Genomic DNA, 18982 nt, shown 5'->3' with positions numbered 1-18982 from the left:
GTTGTCAGCGCAGTTTAATATAGACTCAGTTATCAGAGGAAATATTCAACAAGATAAAAACTGAACAGTTACAGCCGTGTTAAGACCTCAGAACCTGCAGTTCCCTGAGTGTCCACTAGAGATTGTCTCTAGCAGTTAGTCAGTCCCCATAGTATGGGGGCCAGTGGGTGTCAGACAGTAGCGGCTGCTGGTCAGTCAAGGAGGGGAAGCTCATTTTTTCCGACCTGCATCATAATTTTGTTTATATATTTGAACGTAAATTCTACCCTCCGTTCCTTTTCAAGAAAAAGATCTGTGACCCTGTCGTACCAACCAGGTGTTTTTTTCAGGGATTTTACCAGTGTTGTCTCAACGCTCGTCGTTTTTAAGAAAGCTAAACTCGCCGGAGATCGATAAAGCTTCCAGATAAGTCCAGAACAACTGAGAAGATGCTCTGGTGGAGGGTTTTACTTCAAGATTGCTGACTGGCTCATTTCACTGTCAATCAAAAAGGGATTTGGCCTCAGACAGATCATCCAATCATCATGCAGAAGCCCAGCTCCCAGGCCAGCCCACTGCCTCATAGACCCCCAGAGACACTGAGCTTCCGATGGGCAGGACAAAGCTCAGTGTTTATCTAATGACCGTCCAGTTTCCACAGTGGAACAGTCCACTCTACGCTTCCCTGCTGGAGTCAGAAGACGCTCAGCGTCCAACTGAGTTAAAGCGCTGAGACTGTGCAGGGACGAATGAGAAAAAGGTTGAACCAGTTACCTGTGATAGGAGCTGATTCTGAACAAAAGATGAAGGAATTCTAGCGCATATTTTGTCAATGAAATGTAAACACAGCAAAACATATCACCACTTTTGGGGACATTTTAGGGGAAGCTGAGCTTCCCTTGCAGTCTTCGAGTAATCACCACTGGTATGGTAGCCAGTGGGTGTCAGACAGTTTGCAAAAGCCACAACATGAATGCAAAAGCCACAACACAACAGAAGTACAGTCAAAAAAAAAGTTAAAAGAGGTTAGTAACCCTGACAGACACAGAAAAAAATGAGAAACTGGGAAAGTAAGAAAATGGTTATCTTGTATAACTCCATGAATGATATATAAAGCTTTGTAGGGGTCTCACCTACTACTTCCCTTCATAGTACTAATATTTTAGTTAGCATAAGAGCTATATTTATCATAGCTGAAAGTAAATAAAAAAATCTTTATCTTACTTTTACAACTTTTCTGCGTCTGTCAAGTTAACTGTCTTCTTGACTTCTGTTGTGGCTGTACTTCCATTTTGTTGTGGCTTTTGCATTTGTGTTTTTGCTCTTGCATTTGTTATATAACGTTGCATTCGTGTTGCTGCTTTGGCATATTGGCTGACTTCGTCGCCGATATGCTCCAACTGCAGTTCCCTGAGTGTCCACTAGAGCCAGCAGTGCCTGGTACAAAAACAGTGACCCACAACTTCAGGTGTTCAGTTTCACTAAACTACAAACCTGATTCACAGCGCAGCTTCTCCATCAGCAGACAGCTGGATCCATTACACACACACACATACTCTCACACACACACACATACTCTCTCACACACACACATACTCTCACACACACACACACACACACACACACACACACACACACACACACACACACACACACACACACACACACACACACACACACAGTGGGCTGCGTTCCCCAGCCTGGCCTTGTTTTCTCAGTAAACCCAGAGGCCCTGTTCCTCTCTTCAGTCTAAGTCTGATTAACATTCAGCTCTGTTTTTGGTGGGGGGGGTTCAGACTCAGAGAGGACCGGTGTCTTCTTTCAGCCCCACGGCTCTGAGAGCAGGTTAAGACTCCAGATGTGAGGACGAACACTGAGCCAGACTGAAGACAAAGACTGGATCCTCTATTCAACCACAGAAAAAAATATAGTCTCACAGCAGAAAGTTTGACAGTCCAAACTTCAGTTCCTAACACTCCTCCCTCGAAGCAGGCTGGGGGGTCTCAGGAGGTGGGCCATCACACATAAAGTGTTTACAACAAATCCAAGATGGCGGGAAGAAAAGGTTTTGGGGGGTGTTTTGTATTTGCCGTTGTAAATAACTAAATACTGCAAAGGTCTCTCCTCATGGTCAGACAGTCCATGAGATAGGAGTGAAGTGATGAGAAAGAAACACAAGCAAATATCGATACTCCTAGTTATAAAATAGGTGGCTACTTCAACAAATGTATTAAAGCCCTTAAAAAACCTTTTAAACCATATGTGGATTATATAGAAGTGTTTTTTTCATCAGCTGTAAAAATAAAAAAGTCAATATCTTCCAATTCGTTTTTTTTCATAAAAAAACAAAAATCATATATGATGATTCTGCCAATGACATCATTAACAAAATAACTAAAACTCCAAGATTTACCCATAGTTTGTGTTGTACATTTAGAATAAAGGCAAAATAAAATCCATCACCTGTACCTATATTTTCCAAAAATGAAAACCAGAGTAGTAAACCACAAAACAGACCCAACAGAACCGTCATACTACGTACTACAAGCAGCACAGTGCTGCTCTAATGTTAGCACGGTGCAGCTCTTCTGTTAGCATGGTGCAGCTTTACAAGCATGAAAATTGCTTGTAAACCAGTTACCTTGAAAAAACTACTAAGTAATGAAATATGAAAACGTAAGTTAATTTAACTCAAAATCTTAATTAGTTACAATTATCATGGAAAAAGCATTCTACTAAATGTCTTTAATCAAATAAACCTGATGCTTATTTGTTATAAGTTAGAACATTAAGTAATATCAACACAAAATTTTGCGTATCAATTTAAAACATAATAAGTTGACCTTACTTATTACTTAGAAAGCTCGTCCATGCTGTTAAGCACAGACAATATCTATGTTGAGTGGAGCACAGACAACCTGTGCCACTGCTGCATGTTTGGGAGAGGAGCAGGGTCTCATATGGTCTGTGCCCCCTCCTCACTCACGGTTACAAAACGCAGTCACAGAAACTTCTGTTTTTAAGTTGTGCTAACTTAAACAGTAACAAAAGTTAAATCTACTCTGAAATAATCAGTTTCAACACTGAAAACTCAGACATTTGAGTAAACTGAACTTTGAAGTAAATTTTAAGTTTTCTAAGCTTCATCCAACTAAGTATTTTGAACTTTGGGGTTTACAGTGAACCTGAATGCATCATGCTTTTCTTCCCATGGCACAGTCCTGCTGTGCTGTTAGCATGGTGCTGCTCTCCTGTTAGCATGTTAGCTCCTGTGAATTAAAGATTAAGAGGAGGAGGAGGAGGATCAGAGAATAGAGAGATGACTCACATGAACCAGTTCAAGGCTTCACGAGATAATTGATAGACCACTGCAGACTGAGATTATACACTTATTATGGAGGAGAACACTGGTGTGTGTGTGTGTGTGTGTGTGTGTGTGTGTGTGTGTGTGTGTGTGTGTGTGTGTGTGTGTGTGTGTGTGTGTGTGTGTGTGTGTGTCTGTGTGTGTGTCTGTGTGTGTGTTTAACTATGTCCACTTATGAAAACCATATGACTCTCTGAAAAGACAGAAAAGCTCAGTTCTGTTCCCCTCCCCCGGTCAGACACATACACACACACACACACACACACACGCACACACACACACACACACACACACACACACACCAAAAAAATATACAGTCCTTTCTTTAGCCCCCTCCCCCTCTGCCCTCCCCTGTTCTCCCTCCTGCTGGATGGGGTTGGGGACGTGCTGCAGCTCTCAGATTAGTTCGTGAGGGGCCGACAGAGATCTGAGCTCGAGCAGACGGAGAAACAAAGAGAAAAGAGTTTGGATAAAGAGACAGAACTCTGATTTAAAGTAGGTCAAAAGTTACGGAGAGGGAAGACAAGAGGGAGGAAGGCTGGGGGTGAGTGCAGGTAGAGAGGGGGAGAGTCAGGGGTGAGAGAAGGTGCAGAAGATTTAGGATGGATTCCCTGGTGAGCGGGGCCTCGGCTCGGCTCTTCGCCTCCCTGCTGGCTCTGCTCTGTGGCGTGTGCTGTATTCTGGGTCAGGACCTCAGGGAGACGGATGCTCTCTGCAGCGAGGAGGGCTGCTTCGTGGTCTACTTCCAGAGAAAGACCTTCCTGGACTCCTGGAGAGCCTGCAAGAAGAGAGGTGGAAACCTGGCTACCATCAAACACAAACGGGACGCAGCCAGCATCGCCGCTCTCTTCGCCAACCTGGACCTTCGACACTCTCGCACAAAGGTGCAGGTCTGGATCGGCCTGCAGCGCCAGCCTCGCCAGTGCACCTCCACACGCCCATTGAGGGGCTTCTCCTGGACCACGGGAGACCAGGACACAGAGTTCACAAACTGGCTCAGAGAGGACTCTCCAAGTACCTGCTCTGTGTCCCGCTGCGTGGTGATGAGCTACAACACCCAGGATCACAGCGACAACTTAAAGTGGCTGGATGGAGCGTGCTCGGTGACGGTGGATGGGTATCTGTGTCATTACGCCTTTGAAGGAATGTGTACGCCCCTGTGGAGTGAGGGGGCAGGTAACGCCCTTTACAGCACACCTTTCAACCTCCTCAGCACCCTGCTGACCCACATACCGTTTGGATCCGCAGCCATGGTGCCGTGTCCTGAAGGCATGGGGAAGGAGCAGTCTGTGCAGTGTGTGCACAGAGAGGACGGCTCAGTTGGGTGGTCCAGAGAGCCCCCTGTTTGCTCCGGCCCTGCTCTCCCTCAGAACTGGTGTGAGCACGATAACGGAGGATGTGAACATTACTGTAAACCTGGAGGGGTTCAACCTCTCTGCGAGTGTGCAGACGGGTATCAGCTCGGGGATGATGGTCAGTCCTGTGAACTCTCAGACGTCTGTCAGGGTGCCCCCTGTGAGTTTGAGTGCCTGCCCCTGTCAGACGGGTACCGCTGTGCCTGTCCTGAGGGATACATGCTGGCACCGGATGAGCGAGCCTGTGTAGATGTGGACGAGTGTTTGCAGAGTCCATGTGAGCAGCTCTGTGTGAACACCCCAGGGTCTTTTGAGTGTCAGTGCCGGAAGGGGTACCAGCCTGACGGGGCGGGGGGCTGTGAGGAGGTGGATGAGTGCGCTGATAACCCATGTGAACACGTCTGTGAGAAAATGGTGGGCTCTCATGTCTGCCACTGCCACCTGGGTTACTCCCCGATGCCCCAAGACCCGAGCAGGTGTCAGGATGACGACGAGTGCCGGATCCCTGGGACCTGTGAGCAGATGTGTGTGAACTACGAAGGGGGCTTTGAGTGTTACTGTGTGGAGGGCTACGAGCTCAGGGACGATCAGTACTCCTGTCGACAGAGAGGAGTGGAGGACTCACAGTCTGCTGCCACCCCTGTGTTTCCCTGGGGCACCCACCAGCCTGTGTGGGACCCTGAGTACGAGTGGACCCCCCAGCAGAGCCACACAGACTGGCCTCCAGAAGAGGGGCCGGCTCCAGACTGGATGACTGATCCACCCAGAGTCCAAGACCATGACGTGATTTGGGTGACCAGCTCCCCCCAGGACGAGCTGCCCTTCGATTCAGCCCAGCCAGAGGAGCAAGAAGAAGGATTGGACACTGGGGGGGCATACCTTATGGAGTGGGGGCAAAGGTCTGAGTCAGACCTGAAGACTTTACCAACAACCACGTACCTCACACCTCCACCCACCACCGGATCCGCCCTGATCCTTGGCTGGGCCGATGAGGACGAGGACGAGGGGACCACCACTGCTTCCCCTCTCCTCTCTACCGCCACCATCTCAGGAGGGGCCTGGAATTGGTGGGCAGGTCTAACCACTTCCAGCCAGGGACCAGGATATCCAGATGATCCCACTGTGGACCACAACAAGCCCACAAATTCCAGAAACCACAGTGATGAGGAGCAGCACCCCCGCTGGGAAAACCCCGAGCTCCCAGAGGAAGAGCCAGAGAAGGAGGAGCTGGAGGAGATCACACGCTCCCAGGACCCCACCATTCCCACCCAGGCCCCCTCCTCCCAGCCTCCTCCCACTGAGGGAGGGGGGACCAGGAACGTGCTAGATCCAGAGGATAAGGAGGAGGAGGGGGATCGGGCACAGGAGCAAAGCAGCAAATGGCTCCTGGTGGGCCTCCTGGTGCCTCTCTGCATCTTTATCCTGGTGATGGTGGCTCTGGGCATCGTGTACTGCACCCGCTGTGCAGTTCAGACCCGAAACAAGAACGCTACAGACTGCTACCACTGGATCTCTGGAGCCCACGACAAACAGGGAGCTGCTGGGGTCAAGACCCAGGTCTGACCCCTGAGAGAGGGACTGAGGGTTAGATAAACAGACTCTGATCCAGAGCTGGACTGATAAATGGAGCAGGAGGACTAACTGAGCCTCGTTGGAGTACAAACACTGATGCGTCTTAAAGCTTTCTGATTCTTTTCATTAATGATGTTTTTACAACGTCTGCTCATGTTGGACTGAAGAGCTTTCACAGCTGGATCCTGCAGCGCCTTAGAACCAGAGTCTGATTATGATGAACTCTGTAAACTCTGGATGAGGGACATAGACTCTGCCCCAGCAGCAGCAGCAGGCTGTAAACAGACTGACAGACAATCTGCTTTAAGTCTCAATGTGCTGCAGTTCAAGAGTTTAACCAAAACCTTCTTGCTGAATATTTCTGCTCCTGTATTTATGATGTTTTATTTCTGTAACTGCTCTGTAATGATGCTTTTATGGAGCTCATAAACCCACTGAAATGCAGGGGAATGTCAGTGTGCACATGGGAACAATTTACTGCACCTCTTGTCTTTACAACCAGAGGTCAAAGGTCAGCTGTGAGCAGAGAGCTGCTGGTAGATGTTAGCCGCGATCAAGGTACACCATCAGTCATTCATCATCATCCTGGTTCATCCTCTGCAGCCTTGATCCACAACCCTGACCCACAGCCCTGGCCCACTCCATCCTCACAGCATCTCTAACTGATGTCATCCAGCTGTGGCCGTCTGCATACACGGCAGCGTGGAGCAGATCTGTCACGCTTTAATTCTTCTCTGAGGTTACAGAGAACTTAAAGAATAAAAAATAAATAAAAAGCACAGACCAGTTGAGAGTGGGTTGAGAGTGGGTTCAGATGAAATATACTGTTCATGGTTGTATCACAGACTGTGAATATCAAAGTGATTTTCTGTGTCCTGTAAAAGCTTCAGATTAAAGAGCCAACAGTGGTCAGTGTGAGCGTGAATGATTCATCTGCTGTCTGTTATTAACTCAGAGGGATGTGTGTGTGTTTGTGTGTGTTTGTGTGTGTTTGTGTGTGCCAAGTGCCAAGAATGATGACTAATATATATTATGAATCAGGGCAGGGTATTGCCAAACATGTTACTTTAAATTTACGTTGTCACAAGACATCAATCCAAATCTGACAATTAATTACAGATTTAAAAAAACACACACACAAACACACACACACGTATGTATGTATGTATGTATATATATATATATATATATATATATATATATATATATATATATATATATATATATATATATATATATATATATATATATATATATATACAGAGAGAGAGAGAGAGAGAGAGAGAGAGAGAGAGAGAGAGAGAGAGACCTGATCAAAATATTAAGACCAGTTGAAAAATTGCTAGAATATGAATTCTGAAGAAGAAGAGAGAGTGTGACAAAAAACATTTGGAACTTGTAACTTAAAAAAAAACTGAAAAAGGTTGTTTATCACCTGATCAAAAAGTGTAAAACCACAGGCTATTAAAGCCAAATCTGCTCTAAATGTTCATTTTCTGTCAGGCATTCACATGGTCATGCCCTCCTAATGGCTAAAGCTAGGAAGCTGTCTCTTCTTCAACGTGGTTGGATCATCGAGCTGCATAAGCAAGGCCTCTCTCATAGGCCATTGCTGCTGAGGTTGGACGCAGTAAGACAGTCATTCTACATTTTTTTGAAAGATCCTGAGCAATATGTGACAAAAAAGTCAAGTGGTAGACCCCCCAAAAAAACCCCAATACACCTGCACTAAGATCTGATGGGCTGTCCGTCAAGACACAGGGTGGTCCTCTACCCAAATTAAGACCCTGACTGGTGCAAACTGCAGCACATTAACCATCAGACAGCATCTGCAGGAAAAGGGTTTAAAAACAAAAACAAATGCAAAGACCTCGTCTCCTTCAACGCCACAAAACTGAAAAATTTTACCTTGACGGTCCAGATGGCTACAACGTTACTGTCATGACAAGGAGATCCCACCTGAGATGTTTTCTACCCGGCACAGTGGAGGGGGTCCATCATGATCTGAGGCTTTTTCATTCAGTGAACACTGGAGCTTCAGGTGGAGCAGGGTGGTCAAACAGCGGCTGGTTATGTGCAGATGTTGCAGCGGGCATCCTTCATGACTGAGGGCCCTGGTCTGTGTGGTAACAGCTGGTTTTTCAACAGGACAACGCTGCAGCTCACAATGCTGGCTTGATGAAGGACTTCTTCAGGGAGAATAACATCACTCTTTGGACCATCCCGCATGTTCCCCTGATTTAAATCCAATAGAGAACATTTGGGGATGGATGGCAAAAATGCCCATCAGTTTCATATATATATATATATATATATATATATATATATATATATATATATATATATATATATATATATATATATATATATATATATATATACATATATACACTCTGTCTTCATCCCTCTCCACTGGCCTTCAACCCTTGTCTGTGTGAAAAAGATGACTGTCGCCCTCTAGAGGAAGCTTGTGTTATTAAAGCCTCATTTCCTGTTCATCTGGTGAGTCCTCCAGATGTTCATCAGCTCTCTAGAGGAATTCAGACACACCTGTTCGGGAGACTCTGACAGTTGAGATCATCCTGTGTGTGATCAGATTTATGTTTAATGAGAGGAAATGATACAGGATGAGTACCACTTGAGTGTATCTCGACCTGGTGTTCACGTTCAGGTAGAATAATAATTCTGACAGATTATAAACAATCACAGGAGAGGTTTGGACTGAGTGATTTTATTTCTAACCAAAGACATTTACAAACTGAAACACGTTCCTAAGAATAAACCATCTCGGTCCTCATCTGTCAAAACACTTAAGAGATCGAATTACCTTAATCCCAATCATCCTTATAATCTCAATAATTCCATTCATCTCAGTATTCTTTAAAATCCCAGTAATCCCAATAATCCCTGAGTTCAAATCAACCCCCATAATTCCAGTCATCCAATTATTCCTAAAAACCACAGTCATTTTAATAATCACATTAATTCCACTCATTTTAAAATCACAGCACCCCCCCCCCCACCCCCCCCCCCCCCCCCCCCAAAAAAAAAAATAAAATAAAATCCCATCAGCCCTCATAGTCATAGTAATCCCATTCTTCACAATAATTGTAAACATCTCAGTAATCCTGATAATCCCGGTGATTTCAATGATCACATGAATCTCAGTAGTTTTAAGTAATCTTCGCAATCCCAAAAAAAGGTTTAATCCCATTCGCCCTTGTGATCATAATAATTCCATTCTTAAAATTTATCACAATTATTTCATTATTAATCCCAGTGATTCCAATAATCTCGTGAATTTCAGTAGTTTTAAAAATCCCAGTTATCCCCCAAAGAAGGCTGAATCCTATTCACTCTCATAATTATAAAAATCACGTTCTTTACAATAATCACATGAATTAATTACATCTCAAATCCCCAGCAATGCCTGATTTTCTGTTTTTTAGGTCTCGTTTGGGACTCAGGCTTTGAACGAGACCCCCTCCTCTATAGCAAGCTATGCTCGTCCGTTTGTCGCTTTTTTATTCTTCATCCGCCGGACCATAGCACACAGGATCTGTGTGCTATGACTTTTTTTCGTCCTTTCATACAATTTTGGCTGAGTTATTTGCAAAATAACAGCAAAAAAAAAAGTCCCAAAGAGAATAAATGGGAATCTTTGACCTTCCTCAGCAAAATTTCCACTAATTTTAAGCTGCTAAAACTTCGGCATTACTTAAAGATTCCATTTTTAGCTTTAAAATGTTAACTAATCTTTCAGCTATTTATGCATGGCTTAACTTTTGGATGTATTTCACAGTGTTTGATATTTCACCGTTCAAGCAACATCAGCTTTTCAGATTTTGCCCTGAGACCTTAGCTAGAGTGAAGGAGGCTGCTGCTAAAACGTTACAACTTTCGCAGACAAATAACTTCCAAAATCTTCACTGTAGAAAAATAAAGACTACTTTTAAATGTTCCCTTACTTTTCCTGCTACTTACTAAAAGAGTATTTCACCAAAAAACTGTACTGTTTTGCTAAAAACAAAAGCCCAAATGTGAGAGAAAAACTCATTTGCCTGTAATCTGCAGTCAGTGTTGGGGAAGTTACTTTAAAAAGTGTTTGCCCGGTACACGTTACTTGGTGAAAAAGTAGTCACATACTGTACATAGTTACACTCTATGGAATGAAACTTTTTACGGTACTCTTTACTTTTACGTTACTTTTCTGGTGCTCAAATTTAGGCAGAACCCCATCTCATTTCCTAAATATGTATAGACCTACATTAAATTCTACAATGGAGCACATAGCAGGGTATTCTTTTCATTTTCATTTATTTAAAAGGATGGCCCCTTGAAATGGACCATCTCATTTTCATAGGGGTCCTAACAAGACAAAAAAAAAATTAAATACAGCACACAACAACATAACAGAGTACATATACAACAACAGACACACTTACACACCCATACAGTTCTCTCATATACTGAGTCAGTCACAATTGCAGTAACCAAGTAATGTTTTTAAAACAGACAGAAGTAAATAAACAAATAATTAAGTAGGACAATGGTAACAACATAAAGGGCAAAATCAAAAACAGGAGAGGGGGAATTTGTAGATAAGTAAATAAATGAGATTTAAAGATAAGAAAGGATGTAATTGACCTTAGTAAGTCAGGGAGCACGACGCCCAATTTCTTTGGTGATTCTGGGGGTAACAAAAAAAAGAGTGCTTGTATGTCGGAGTCTATATTGCAGTGTAAATGGTATTAAGAACTGCTTCAAATAAAAAGGAAAACTAAAATAAGTGCATTTAAAACTAAACTGGATCCAGTGAAACTGCCTTCTAGATTTGAGTGATAACCAGTTGAGGGACTCATACAGTAGACAGTGGTGAGTTTTATGTGGACATCTGTGAATAAATGGACAGAGACTGTGATGAACTACATTTAGAGGTTGAAAATTTGTTTCTGATGTATTCTGATAAACAATGTCCGCATAGTCAAGTATTGGTAGGATCATTTGTGTTACAATTCTCTCCCGAACTTTGAAAGAGAAACATTTTTGGAACGATAAAGCAATTTCACAAGGCAGTGAATTTTCTCTACAATAGATTCAATATGGCATTTGAAAGATAGATGGGAGTCGAGCCAAACCCCAAAATATTTAAATGTATCAATTTTTTCTAAAGCTGTTCCATTAAGAAAATTAATGGACCATCGCAAGGAGATAGGTCAGGAGCAGAACAGTATACTGTAAGATTTTGACTTTTTCAGAAGAAGCGTATTGTGTGTAAAAAGAGTGTGTAAAGAGTGTGCCCTTCATTTTGAAAAATGCCACAGGGCACTTGACAAGAAAAACAACGATGCCATGATGACTGACTGCTCTACAAAGTAGTTACGCGACTGTAAAGTGTTACTTTGTAACTTGTTACACCCAACACTGTTTGTGGTATTGTTATTTTCTGACCTTTTGTGTCTTCTCAGCTCCATTCGTACCTACATTTGTAGATCGCCGTCCTGCCCTCATTTCTTGCTCTACCGACTTGGGAAACAAATCATCGTGTTTATCCGAGTCTCCAGATTCTCGCAATGTTATCGTTTTTCTTCTTGCCCAAAGGGTTTGATCATGAATGCAGGGTTTTCTGGCATATGTCTAACCCAACACTCCTGCTTTAGATCAATGGACACAAAGGAGTTCCAAAGTTCCATTGACACATCAACACATTGTTGTATCATCGTCACCATGGTAACTGCTGCGTATACTGACTGATGAGGTCATTAAGGGACAGAAAAACACATGTGTTTGTTTGTTTATTATGCCTAAACAGCCAACACAAACACACACACACACACACACACACACACACACACACACACACACACACACACACACACACACACAGGTACTTTAACAAGTTCTCATGTAGCTACTGATTGGGGTTAGGGCTTTGCAACAAGCCACTCTCCACCATGTATCATGACATGTAGGTCTATATTTATGACCTCTTGTTTTGGAGCTTATGACTGTACATGAGGTAATTGGCCCCTTGTCAAATCAGAAATAAGAAATGTTAGGAAGTGTTTTGTAACATCAGTCCAGAACAAGGTCTGGTGACATCCGTGTTTCTAAACTATTTCAGTGTGTGTGATGAAAGCTCGGCAGCCACCTGAGCCCCTCTCACGATTTCAGTGGAAATTGTCTAGTTTCAGTTTTTTGTTTCAGGTCTCAGTCCTTGCCTGCCCATCACACTGTGGTTGTTTTGGAGGTGTGTGTCCCATTCCTGAGCGCCATCTCTGAAGCTAGACACTCTTTTGGAAAGTCCAGAGGACCACATGTGGTCCGTCTCTTCTGAGCCATGGCGCAGTAGTCCACCTGCTCCCCATCCAGTCCAGACTCTAGCCACCTGAAACATGCAATGCGCTGAAAGGACCGTCTGAAATTATCAGACACAAAGCCGTACAGGATGGGGTTAGCACTGCTGTTGGCGTAGCTGAGGATGACGAAGAGCTGGGTGACCAGGGGGTCAGGGGGGCGGTGGAACACACTGACCAGCTGAGCAACGTAAAAAGGCATCCAGCAGAGCACAAACACTGCCACCACCAGCAGCACCATGCGTGTTATCTTCTTCTCTGAGCGCCGGCGCTGCAGCCAGCCTGCCTTCAGCCCCACAGCCCGCATACGGACCACCATCAAACAGTAACACAGGCAGATGGCGCACACAGGCAGCAGGAAGCCCAGCAGGAAGGTGTAGACCACAAAGACCTCGGACCACACCGCCTCAGGCCACAGGAAGTTACAGTCCACACGGCCATCCTGTGCAGGAACAGTGTCTGTGAAGATGATGATGGGCAGGATGACGATAAGCGACAGCCCCCACACGCAAACATTCACCACCTTGGCCACCATGGGTCTGCGGTACTGAGCGGCCTTGATGGGATGGACCACAGCCATGTAGCGATCCACGCTCAGAACGGTCAGGCAGAAGATGGAGGTGAACATGTTGATCCCGTCCACGCTCAAAACCAGTCTGCACATCAGCGAGCCGAACGGCCAGTGATGGATGGCAGCAGATGTGGCAAGGAAGGGAACGCTCAGCATGAAGAGCTCATCCGCAATGGCCAGGTTCAGGATGTAGATGTTGGTGGCTGTTTTCATTTTGGCATATCTCAAAATCACATAGATGACCATGGCATTTCCGGTGAGGCCAACACAGCAGACCAGAGCGTAGATGGACGGGATGATTATCTTAGTGGGGTCCGGGTCCTGGGAGCAGTCCTCATAGTCCACGCTGCTGTTGAGGAGAAACCCTGTAGGATCTGTCCCGTTTTCCTGGCTTCTGTTAAAATCCATGATGGACAAAATCCGACCTTTCTCACTTCTGAAGAAAGGTGTCCAAGGTTAAAACCTCATCTCTAGGTTCTGCTTCAGTCTGTGGATCTCTGGGTGTCTGCAAGAGTTGTATCAGGTAGACTCGTCCACTCACCCTTGAGTCCCTGAGCCAGATAGATTTCTGAGAGTGTTCATCTCCTCTTTAAAGTCACAGCAGGCAGTCCTCTGTCCATCCGCCAGGGAACGTCAGTCTTTGCAGCACCCAGATGTCCACAGAGACAGGATGTCCACTGAAACGAGATGTCTGAAACGAGAGACATCCACACCAGCTGAACACCAGAGCACCCGTTCATTTAATCTGCAGCTCCTGCAGGTCACAACACATCCACAGATTGATGGACTTGTTCTTCTTCTCTTCTCGCTCACCTCTTCATCTTCACCTCTTTTCTTTCCCCATTAGTCCTTGACTCCTCTCCTTCTCTCATCCTGCTTGTCCTCTTGTGTCCTCCTCTCTCAGTGGTCACAAGATGCAGCGAAATCAGAGCGTGGGGCTGAATCCTGGATGACGCACTGCAACGATTCAAGAAAAACGGATCCGTCAGACAGGCAGAGAGAAACAGGCAGAGAGAGAGGCAGACAGAGCTCAGCTGAGCTGAAAGAACAGGTGAGATGGAGGAGTGAATAAAACCAATCACAGTTTGACCTCAGAGATTAACCTCTGTCTTGGATTCTCTCAGGATCTGTTTCCTGCACTCGGTCCAAGGTTGGGTCAGGTACCCTGTGGGGTCTGGAATTAAGTGGCCCTGGTTTTTGAATTTGTTTTCAGGTACCATGTTTCACGTTTAATGGTGGTCTCATCTAGGAGGTACTCACAAGACTCGTACACTGAAGTCGTGATCACACTCACACACCCACTCACACACACATACACACACTCTCTTATCTGCAAACTCCTAATGAAAGCACAGAATCCTTTGATGTCGCATAAGTGCAGCCCTGTATAGGGAATATTTATCAGGGGGTTCGTGTATGTGTGTGTGTGTGTGTGTGTGTGTGTGTGTGTGTGTGTGTGTGTGTGTGTGTGTGTGTGTGTGTGTGTGTGTGTCAGGGATGAATAGAGAACATAATTATTCTATACATGAACAAATATCCAACCTGATGTCGTCTCGTCAGTGTTTCCACGTCCATATCAGAGAATTCAGCTCATTAGTTTGAACTTTGTAAGATAAAAGAGAGGTGTGTGTGTGTGTGTGTGTGTGTGTGTGTGTGTGTGTGTGTGTGTGTGTGTGTGTGTGTGTGTGTGTGTGTGTGTGTGTGTGTGTGTGTGTGTATATGTAAATAGCAGGCTTCCTGCCTCTTTTCCTCTAATGATAATCAGCTCTGGTTTGTTCAGATCCTCGGCTCGGGGACGTGAGTTTAATGCTAATCGCACAGTTTCTCTGCTCCCAGGTAACCCTCCTTTCTCTCACTCTCTCCTTCTCTGTGTGTGACGGAGAGAGAAGAATGGAGGGGAGAAATGTAGGCAGGTGCTCCTCAGCTTGTTGGTGCCAGTCACTGAGATCCTGGTCCTGATCTAAGCTCATAGGTCTTTGGACTTGATTCTTATTTGCTCCAGGTAACAGCAGGAGAATTTATCCGGACACAGATCATACACTGTAAAAAAAAATAATCTGTTGTTTTTACTGTAAAAAACTATTTACCTTTACGGAGTGAAGAAGTAGGAGGAGTAGAAGGAGGAACAGATATTAAACCAAACAGAGAGAGACCAGGTGAGGTCTGGTGAGCTCAGAGGGTTGGTGGGGTTTGTTCTGTTTGTTTTAAGGAAAACATCATCACTGGTTACATAGAAAAAGAGTCATTTGCATAAACACCTCTGTTAATCCGCAGGTCCACTCAGGTGTCAGCCTCACAGGTATCCATACCATAGACTGTTAATAGATTGGACAGGCGCCACCACTGGCAGCCAGAGTCTGCACAATAGAGACTGTAATGCTGCCGCCACACCAAACACGAACTCGCGAATTTAACCGTGTGAACGCCCGAATCTCAACGCTGGACTATTTTGACAAGCTGAGGGGCGAACACGTGTTAGCACATTTCTGTGCATGGGGAGTTGAGAGCACGCTGATTTAAAGACGGAAACCCCAAAAGAGCATCTGAAAAACAATGAGCTGTGATTTCAAAAGCATGACAGGAGAGTGTGTGAAAGCTTTGGAGATCACAATCAAGGCCTGCTGCCTCTCCCTGGTAAGCCACCTCCACTGGCTCTGCTGGGCTGTTCCCTGCGATCTCATCCTTAACCCTCGAACCTCACTCCTCTCTATCAGGCTCAAAACTCCACTGAGGAAAACAGTCGGACTCAGTGGTGACCCGTGCAGGCAAATCCAGCTGGAAATGAATGTTTACAGAACTTCACTTCAAAACCTGTCTCCTCAGAGACTTTCAATCAGCCTGCTCCTTTTTGTCCGGTCTCTATAGAGTACACACGTCGTATCGTATAACTCTGGATGATGACACACGCACACAGAGTGTTTTCTCCTCCATCTTCCGGCGGAGTTGGAGCCGGAGCACGTTGGCAGGAGATGACGTTCCCCCCCAACGTCATCAAATCAATGACGTTGTGGGTGGATGTCATCTCTGATTGGCAGCCGCAGCAAGCCGTCACACGAATTTGAGTTAAAAGTTCAATGTTTTCAACTCGAGCGAATTCGCGTCTACCGCCAAAAAGCGTGAACGCTCCAAACCTGCGAACGCTCCAAACACGCAAACGCCCAAAACACCCAGAACGTGCCACCCGAGGCGAATCGGCATCCAACCACATCTTTGCATTGACTTTGTATGTAATCGCGCTGCAAATTTGCATTTGGTGTGGCTGTAACCTCAGAGAGAATCTGAATGGAGCCAGGTGATTTTTTTATTTTTTTTTCAAGAGTCTAATCCCCTCTTGGCTCTGCCTGCGGACATATTTTACAATCCTCAGAAAAAAATACTCAAGACCGGCAGCTGTCAACCATCGTCAAACGTGACGTAAAGCCTGGTTTTTAACCTCTTATTACTAATGAAAATAAAAATTTTCAGAAAAAAAGAGGACCTGAATACAAGGCGGCCTAATAATATCTTCATATCACCACAACAATCTGATGTGAGAAACATTTTTACGAGGTGTATTACTTTCTCAAAGTTTCACCACAGCCCATCTGTAATGACTGGGGTGATGGATTTTTTGAACTATTCTGCAGCCAGCCACTAGGGGGAGCAGTTTTTGTGGCAACCTCACTTTAAGCAAGATTATGTCTGTGAACAGTCTGTGATCCGGACACACAGCCCAACAGTACTTTGATATCTCATCCATTTATTAAACATTTATTAAAGTTGACATTCAAGCCTCTGCTCAGGTCATGAAAATAAAATATAAAGACGTCTGATCTAAATCATGTTCAAAACATTATAACTACATGATTGTCAGACGCTGGCGAATCAAACGTGCTGTGTTGAAATGAAGCCTTCACTGATTGGCTGCCTCTTTAGCTCCTCCTCTTTGTCTGTAGCTACGTAAGCAGGAAGTTAGCTTCAGTCAGAGTTTCTCCGTCTTTGGTTTTCATCACACTCTCCAGGAACCAGCAGGGGGCAACACTGAGACTACAGACAGGTGAGTACAGGTGTGTTGTCACATCTCAGTCTGCCCCTTGGTAGTGGAGGAGGCACATTAAAGGAACAGTTCAATGTTTTTGAAGTGTGATTGTGTTATAGTGAACTCAATACCCACAGGGGGCGCTACGCTCAGAACCTGAACCACTGAGCTTTCATTTGGATCATTGAACATACTCTGCCATAAACACCGGCACACAAACATACACACGCACACACAGCTAAGGTGTTTTCTAAAGTCATCCTATCAGTCTTAGTTCCTCTTAAAGCACCTTCACCTGTTTGAGCCCTCAGACGCGGCTCAGGGGGCACAGCGCGCCACTGAAGCAGTCTCAGGTTTGATCACAGCTCCATCAGTACATGTATTACAGAATTTGTGTGTGTGTGTGTGTGTGTGTGTGTGTGTGTGTGTGTGTGTGTGTGTGTGTGTGTGTGTGTGTGTGTGTGTGTGTGTGTGTGTGTGTGTGTGTGTCACTAACCGTCTGTTGGTGGCTGCAGATGAGCGTCTGTCCTCCTCCTCTTCATCACGCTGAAGATGAAAGCAGAGGAGTGTCTCTGTTTCCTCTCTGCCGTCCTCGTCTGATCTGATCTCTGTCTATGCGGCTGCTCCCCCCTCTCTCTCTCTCCTCCAATTCTCCCTCTCCCCTCCTTCTCTCCTCCTCCGCCTCCTCTCAGGCTCTGCTTCATGACTTCTCATAGACTCCTCGGCTCATGAGTTGTCTTGAGAGGAGAGATGCTCAGGAGATGAAGAGATGGAGTGATGTTGATGGAGAGTTGGAGTGATGATGAAGAGATGAACAGTGAGATTAACATAGAGCTGATTAATGCAGAATGGTGGTGGAGGATGATGGGAAACATGTTAAAGCATGATGGGATGCGGATTGTTGGAGGAGGATTGGGCTGCAGACTGGATATGGGACTAAGTGTTGGGCACAGCTCAGAGAAACAAAGAGCTGAAGCTTTGACAGAAAAGACGATCATGGGTCAGATTCATCAGGAAAGTCCAACACTTTATCATCAGATTTTTTTTTCATATAGAAAACTGCTCTGCTGCAGCTGTGAGAAACAACAGAGAGAAGAAACAGAACCAGATCCAGATGGATTCAGGCAGATACAAACAAATCTAGAAAGTTCCAGACATATTTTAAAAGATCAAGTGAAACCAGATAGATTTAGTCAGATCCAGACAGAGCCTGGCAGATCAGACAGATCTACACACATCCCAAAAGATCTGGAGAGATTCAGAAGACCCAAACAGATCCAGAAAAATCCAGAAGAAACAGACATATCCAAATAGATCTAGACAGACTTAGACTGATTCAGCCAAACCAGAGAAACCTAGATGGATTCAGAAGAATCAGGCAGATCCAGAAACATTCAAACAGATCTAGACAACTAAGAATGGATCCAACACGGATTCAGAGGAACCAGAAAAATTCAGGCTGATCCAGAAGAATCAGACATATTCAATCAATCAATCAACAAATCAATCAATCAACCAATCAATCAATCACGTTCATTTAAATAGCACATTTAAAAACAACTAGGGTTGACCAAAGTGCTGCACAGTCTTAGAACACAATATAACAATATAGATAAATAAAAAATGTGTTAAAAGAGAATAAAAACAATAAAAACAATAAAAACAACAAATAGACAATAAATAGCAAAAGAGGACCCCATAATGAATAGAAAAAAGGTGAAAAAAAATCATGGATGTCTTGCTCAACTAGTATTAAAAGCCAGTGCA

The 18982-nt window shown here is 44.7% G+C and overlaps 2 protein-coding genes across 2 annotated transcripts; one reads left to right on the top strand and one right to left on the bottom strand.

Annotated features, from left to right (window-relative positions):
- Window positions 1-3761: 3761 nt before the first annotated feature.
- cd248a (CD248 molecule, endosialin a) lies at window positions 3762-7183 on the top strand. Its single transcript, XM_074698889.1, has one exon. The coding sequence runs from the start codon at window positions 3946-3948 to the stop codon at window positions 6259-6261; it is 2316 nt and encodes a 771-aa protein (XP_074554990.1). The 5' UTR covers window positions 3762-3945; the 3' UTR covers window positions 6262-7183.
- Window positions 7184-9340: 2157 nt separating this feature from the next.
- sstr1b (somatostatin receptor 1b) lies at window positions 9341-17852 on the bottom strand. The gene is made up of 3 exons (XM_074698862.1): window positions 17712-17852; window positions 14011-14154; window positions 9341-13888 (listed from the first exon to the last, which is right to left on the bottom strand). The coding sequence occupies exon 3, from the start codon at window positions 13603-13605 to the stop codon at window positions 12499-12501; it is 1107 nt and encodes a 368-aa protein (XP_074554963.1). The 5' UTR covers window positions 13606-13888; window positions 14011-14154; window positions 17712-17852; the 3' UTR covers window positions 9341-12498.
- Between the last annotated feature and the right edge of the window lie 1130 nt (window positions 17853-18982).

The sequence above is a fragment of the Halichoeres trimaculatus genome, unplaced genomic scaffold, assembly GCF_033239565.1.
Source record: "Halichoeres trimaculatus isolate MK-OKI-2021-1 unplaced genomic scaffold, fHalTri1.1 fHalTri1_scaffold_22, whole genome shotgun sequence".
Lineage (NCBI taxonomy): Eukaryota > Metazoa > Chordata > Actinopteri > Labriformes > Labridae > Halichoeres > Halichoeres trimaculatus.
Note: the sequence above shows the minus strand (reverse complement) of the source record. Positions and strands in the feature narration are given on the sequence as shown.

Excerpts from the sequence above, each read along its gene's own strand:
- cd248a (XM_074698889.1), top strand. The coding sequence starts at position 3,946 with ATGGATTCCCTGGTGAGCGGGGCCTCGGCTCGGCTCTTCGCCTCCCTG.
- sstr1b (XM_074698862.1), bottom strand. The coding sequence starts at position 13,605 with ATGGATTTTAACAGAAGCCAGGAAAACGGGACAGATCCTACAGGGTTT.